General features: G+C 41.5%; 1 protein-coding gene across 1 annotated transcript in view; it reads left to right on the plus strand.

The window, feature by feature from the left end:
- The first annotated feature begins 6 nt into the window (after positions 1-6).
- LOC108246523 (ENAH actin regulator) overlaps positions 7-6,315 on the plus strand; it is a 17,078-nt gene continuing 10,769 nt past the window's right edge. The window contains exons 1-6 of the mRNA XM_025010068.2: positions 7-258; positions 1,123-1,256; positions 1,495-1,543; positions 2,041-2,092; positions 2,300-2,366; positions 4,852-4,899. Coding sequence (XP_024865836.2) covers positions 1,225-1,256; positions 1,495-1,543; positions 2,041-2,092; positions 2,300-2,366; positions 4,852-4,899 — 248 coding nt within the window. The 5' untranslated portion in view covers positions 7-258; positions 1,123-1,224. The remainder of the gene's footprint in view (positions 259-1,122; positions 1,257-1,494; positions 1,544-2,040; positions 2,093-2,299; positions 2,367-4,851; positions 4,900-6,315) is intronic.

Raw genomic sequence — 6,315 nt, forward strand, 5'->3', positions numbered from 1 at the left:
GGCTCCACTGTGACTTCTGCGACTGCCACCCCAGCCATCACCCCTACCACTCCAGTCGGCCATCCTCCTCCTCCACCACCACCTCCTCCACTCCCTCCCACTTTGACTCCAAGTGGAACCCCCCCTCCTCCACCCGGAGCCCCACTGCCACCTCCGGCACCCCCCCTCCCTGCTGGACTGTTCTCTCCTACAGAGGACCGCCCCTTCTCAGGCCTGGCTGCCGCCCTCGCTGGAGCCAAGCTACGCAAAGTGCCACGGGTGAGCATGGCGCTGACGGACTGCTCTGACCTGACCCATATTAGACAGATTACACCAGTTCATATTTATATGGTCACACCTTTTGTAGCTTCATGTCATTGATTTCTAGTGAAGCACATTGACACACTCATCACACAGAAGCATTATGCATAGTCACACCCAAACACTTTAACTGAACCATCATACACACCGTGTTCACACACAGTCACCATCTGTCACCTCTCATCTCAAGCTCACAGGAGCATCTCTCATAAAGCTACAGTGTCTGCCAAACTCTCCATGACTGCACAGATACATACTGTAACCAAAAAAACAAGTCAATCTCAAATCTGACCAAAATAACACAAGTCATCCCCAAATCTGACCTAATAAACCAGGTTGACGTTGAATTTAACAAAAACAGGAAAACATAGATTGTATCTTTGAATAATTATGGGGTTTTTAAAATATAAAATAAACATAACATTAACTATTAAAGAGTAGCATTTTTTGAAGAAATACATATTTCTCGCTTTCTTGCAGTCCAAAGTTTTAAACAAAGATTTGGGCGGTCTGTTAATTTTTGTTCAATATGTGTAAAATTGGGTGAGTAATATTCCAGTTTTGTATTTGCTAAGGGCAATTAATTATGGCAGCCATATGGAATCAGGTTGACCCCAAAAGGTAATCAGTTGTAGATGTATATCCAACAATTACTTCTGAAAACTTTCATAAAACTGTGTTCACTTGTCCACGAGATATTTTGCTAACAGATAAATGAACACACACACTCACACACAAAGGCAAATACAGCACACCTTTCATGATGGCGGGCAATCACAATATCTTTTTAAACGCCGGCTAATTCTTTTCTTCTCCCCTCAGAGTGACGATGCAGGAGCAGCTCTGGCTGCGGCCATATCGGGGGCTGCAGGGGCCAAATCAGAGGCCAGAGGGAACGGGCCCCTGCCTGGAGGAGGAGGGCTTATGGAGGAGATGAGCGCCTTGCTGGCCAGGAGGTAAATTATTCAATATAGTTTGTCTGAAGCTTGCTTTGAATACTAAACACTAATTTTGGTTCTTATTGTTTTCCTAATTGAATGGGACATATTTCTGGCTACACCCATTAGACCCCTGCTGGAAACAGCAGAGGGAACATCCGCTCCTCACGCTGAGGAGAAACATTTAGTTTCCAAAACGGTTTTATCCAACGCTGCCCATCCTGTCCTGACTGTGCCTGGGTTTTATATCTTACAGGAGAAGAATCGCAGAGAAGGGCTCCTCGCCTGAACCTGACCAGAGATCAGTAAGTATCAGTCTTCGTTTGTGTCCCACTAGTGGAAATCTGGATTTCAGTCCCTAATATTAACGTTTTCCCTCAGTGCTGAAGCACAAAAGCTCTTGTGTGTTTCCTGAGTGAGACCGAGCCGTACGTTCTTTACAGTCCTGTGTGAAATACTTCCTCGGTGGTGCAGTTCTTCATCTCTGCAATGGCCTTCATATCTGGAAAGGATGTCCTGTGCATTTCGGAGGGGAAAAATGTGCAATAATACAAAAACTTTATTCGTAATCCTCAGGCTGCATACTTCACATGCCGCCTTCTGCAAATGTTTAAAATCATTATCTGAGCTTTTTTGACTGAAAAGGTCAAAAACTTTAAGGCACATAGTTTTGGCTCCTGGGTTTCATGAAGCTCATAAAGCAGGGAGTTCTGTTTAAAACTCAAAACACCCTCTTACTTACTTGTGTCCAGGAGACTGACTCCTGTCTGACCTTTGAACCTTGTGTCTGTCTACCCAACAGGAGGAGGGTGAGATCAACACAACCCCTAAAGTGTCAGCCTGTAGCACGCCAGGTGAGTATCCGAGACAACCTGCAGTCTCAGGACCTTATCTGCTCATACGCATCCTTGTAAAACAGATGTTGAGGGTCCAAGTTAGCATGAGTGTTGTTACATTCTCCTGATGCCAGTACATAAAGGTCTTTTGAATGTGCTTATTTTGATGGCAATAATTTTGATTGACATTTCAATCTGTAAGAGAAGTTTTTTTCTGTTTTCCAGACATGCCCAGGAAGCCATGGGAAAGAACAAACACCATGAACGGTAGCAAATCTCCAGTAATTGGGAGGTAAAGTGTCACCATTCTTTTCTGTTTTAGTTTCTTTCATATTGCCTTTTTTGATCCCAAATTTGCCAAAAATTTTGAAAACCTTTATAGAAGATATTATGCAGTGTCGCTGCTAAACGTCCTCTTTAGTGGACTTTTAAGTGAACGTAACGGTAGCATCAGCTAACATTAGCATGATGCTTTCCTGGGGCCGTTTAGTGCTGCCTAACATCACTAAAGCTTATGTTGCCTTCATGTGCACATTATTTCACCCATGTTATACACTGTCATGTTGTAAAATGACAAACGTTTGTGTAAGAAAGAAAAGTACGCTTATTTCAGACGTAGCTGAGCAGAAACCAAGAAAATGTTTTTTTATGATTGTTAGTTTTTTGGGGAGGAAATACTCAACAACCAACATTGTGGTTTCAATCATGTCTTTATCTCTGTAGTTTTAAAAAGACATCCCATCAGTGTTTGCTCAGACTGCTAAAGCAAATTTTTTGAGAGAAAGATTATTCACAAATGGATTTTTTTTCATTTGCCAGTCTTTATAAAGTTGATATTCCAGGAAATTTAGAGCTCAGACTGTGTAGTGCTCAGAAAAAATACAAATTCTCCAAGAGCTCCATCTCTGACTCTACAGGCCTCAGTTAAAGGTTAAAGGTTAAAAGTCATGACATGATGATTAGAAAAAGACTAAGTGTTTGTTTGGAAGGGATGCCAGAAGAAACCCTCTTTTTTTTTTAAACAAAGAACATGGCAGCACGGATCACAGGACTCCTGGAACAAAACAAAACCAAAGTAGAGGTTTTTACCCATAATGCACAGGAGCAAACTTTCAGGGTCCCACTCAGCTCAGAAACAGTAAACCAAAGTGAATCAAGTTTAACTTTTTAAGGAAAAAAGTACAAAATAAAAACTCTAGATATACACAATTCTTTTAAAATGTTTCTTAGACTTTAAGTCAAACAATGTCACTTAGTTTTTCTGATTATTTTCTCCAGACTGCTATTTTTTCCCATAGAAGGATAGAAGCAGAATATTTTAAAATACTTTAGATAAAAACTGTATATTTAACCGTAACAATTAAGTTTAGTTTGTGCACAAAACCCAACAAATATAAATATAAAGAAGCTCAATATTATCACAGTCTTAAAGGTTGCAATGAGTCTACTTTTATCTTTAAGCTTTAAAAAAATAACAAAATAGTTCAATATGTTTAAAAGTGAAGGTTTGAGCAGATATTTTGCAGAATTAGCGAGACCCTTTATTAGCGATGGCTGATTTCATTTTTCTTTCTACACTGGCACACGTTGAGTAAAGAGATTTGAAACAGCTGCGTTTTTCCACCTCCGCCTTCATCACTCGGACGGTTTATCCCTGGTTCAAAGTGACACCTCCACCAGCTAACAAACTTTGCCTTGGTGAAAGATAAAACTCTTCCCTCTCTGGTTCTTCTCACGCGCCCGTTGAGGAGTACGGAGTGGACCAGAGTTGCCAGATGTTGCAAGAGAAACAAGCAACCAGGTCTACAAAAAAGAGCCCAAAAGAAGCATCCACCACCACCGCCGCCCTTGCAGCTTCACACTAAAAGATAGAGAATCAACTTCATTTATACATATCAATTGATATTTTTAGCATAAAAAAACCAACCAATGTGTAATAGCCAATCAGAGGCGGAATGGGGTGGGTTATGCATTCTTTGCCATCTTGCTGTTGTTGATGGATGTTGCAACGGGACAACAATGTTTTCAACTCAAAAAAGCAACTAGCAACAAATCTATTTACTTTTTCTGGCGTTATTGGAGTCTTTTGGAAACTCTGACGTGAAAGTGTGTTGTTCTTACGCTTCTTAAGAAGCTACAGGTGCTACCGTGGGCCCCTCCCCCACTCCAAACACAGGTGTCTGTGTGTGTGCACAGGTGTCTCTTTGTTGAGTAAACAGAGACATGACAAACAGGGGTAAGCCTAAAAAAGAAACTACACTTTCTAAATGAGCCCAAAATACGGCAAACTACACATATCTATAACTTCAAGCAAATTTTCCAGAGAAACAAGCCCAGAGTTGTTTTTAATCTGCAGACTTGGCAGCTGTGGAGGGGTACCACTCTCTTTTTGGCTGTTCGAAAACCAAGTCAGAGGGTCAGCAACGTCTAAACATAGGTTCTGCTTGCAATTTTAAAGCCCTAAAATCAAACTTTCATTGGTCACCCATCCCCCCTCCCCGGGTTACTGCTTTTAAATTCTGTCCTAAAGCATAACATTTGAGAATTGAAAGAGGATGAACTTATTTTTAACACGACTGAGGAAAAAGTGCAACTAAAGTCTTTTGCAATTTTGGTTTTTAAAACCAACTTAAATGTTAAAATTATTTTGTTTCCCACCTGTAACAAATTTAAAGCTGACAGTTTTCGTGACCTAAAGCCATCCCGTCATGGCTGGAAACATTCAGTTAGTCAGAAAGCTGTAATTAGTAAAGTGAGTGTTTCTGCTGCTCACACAGACGAGAGCCTCCGTGGAGAAATCCTGTGGGAGCAGATTCCTCCAGCAGGTAGAGAGAGAAAAGGCCCTGGAGAGTTGAGGAAATCGTTTCTTTGACTCAAACTTCCTTTTATTTAACCCAGGCTTGGTGTGATGGGCGTGGTTTTGTTTTTTTTCCTAAATTTTAGGACCAATTTTTGTCAAATGCTTGAAATGAATCCTGTGTTGTCACCACTCTGCAGGTTTCAGCTCTGTGCAATTGTTTAATATGTGCCATTATGGTCCTGTGGTGCTTTTTTCTTTTCAGCTGTTGTTCCTCTTGGTGGTGGAGCTCTAATACATTCTAATACATTCAGTGTGTTTGCATGCTGTGGGCCTTACTGCACTTCTCTTTTCCTTTCCTGAACAGGGAAATCCATATATGTGTGAGTCACACACTGTACCCCCTCCCTATCGTAAAGAAAAAAACTCACTGAGTGTCCGCCCAGTGCAGAGCCGACTTGGCTCAGTGTTATCTGGGTAGAGCCAGAGAAGATCCTGAAGGCCTTCATAGATAAGCCTGTGTGTGTGTGTGTGTGTGCGCGCACGCAAGACACCAGACACCCGAAAGGTGTTTTTGACTTTAAAATGTGTCTCACGGAGAGCTAAGAAAACATAATCCTGGCACATATTCTGCCTCATAGGATGACTTGTAAAGAACAAACTGTCACATTATAAGGTCATAGTTGTTGCCCGCCGCCAAAGTCAGAAGGGCAACAGTGTTTTTGACCCTGACTGTGAGTGCATGTGTTTGTTAGCAAAATACCTCATGAACCACTGGACAAGTTTTATTCAAATTTGAAAAGAGGAATTATTGGATGTGCATCTAGAATTGATTAACTTTCAGAATCAACCCAATTCAAGATGGCTGCCACAGCTAACTGACCTCAAAAACATGAAAAGGGCTATAATTCAGTCAGTTTTAGATGTTGACCTGAAATTTGCTGACTCGTAATCTCCAAAACATGTTCTGAACACTTAAAGATTGCATACAATCTTGGTTTAAAATTTAGCCATTAGATAGCTGGAGACAACTCCATCTATCTGTTGGCAAAATATCTAATTCACCGCTGGACTGATTTTAATGTAACTTTTAAAAAATATTCGCTGGATGTGCCTCTAGAACTGATTCACTTTTAGGGTCAACCCAGTTCAGGATGGCCACCACAGTGAGCCAACACATAAATAGTTACATCTCAATCAGTTTTACAAATGTTAAGCTAAAATGTGAGCATGGGAGGAGTTTGGAGAGGCCATGGAGAAAGACTTCCGTATGGCTTTGAGGCGATTCTGGTCCACCATACAGCGTCTCAGGAGGGGAAAGCAGTGCAGCACCAACACTGTTTATAGTGAGGGTGGTGTGCTTCTGACCTCGACTCGGGACGTTGTGGGTCGGTGGGCCGAATACTTCGAAGACCTCCTTAATCCTACCGACACGTCTTCCATT

Source organism: Kryptolebias marmoratus, linkage group LG19 (genome assembly GCF_001649575.2).
Source record: "Kryptolebias marmoratus isolate JLee-2015 linkage group LG19, ASM164957v2, whole genome shotgun sequence".
In the NCBI taxonomy this organism is placed as follows: domain Eukaryota; kingdom Metazoa; phylum Chordata; class Actinopteri; order Cyprinodontiformes; family Rivulidae; genus Kryptolebias; species Kryptolebias marmoratus.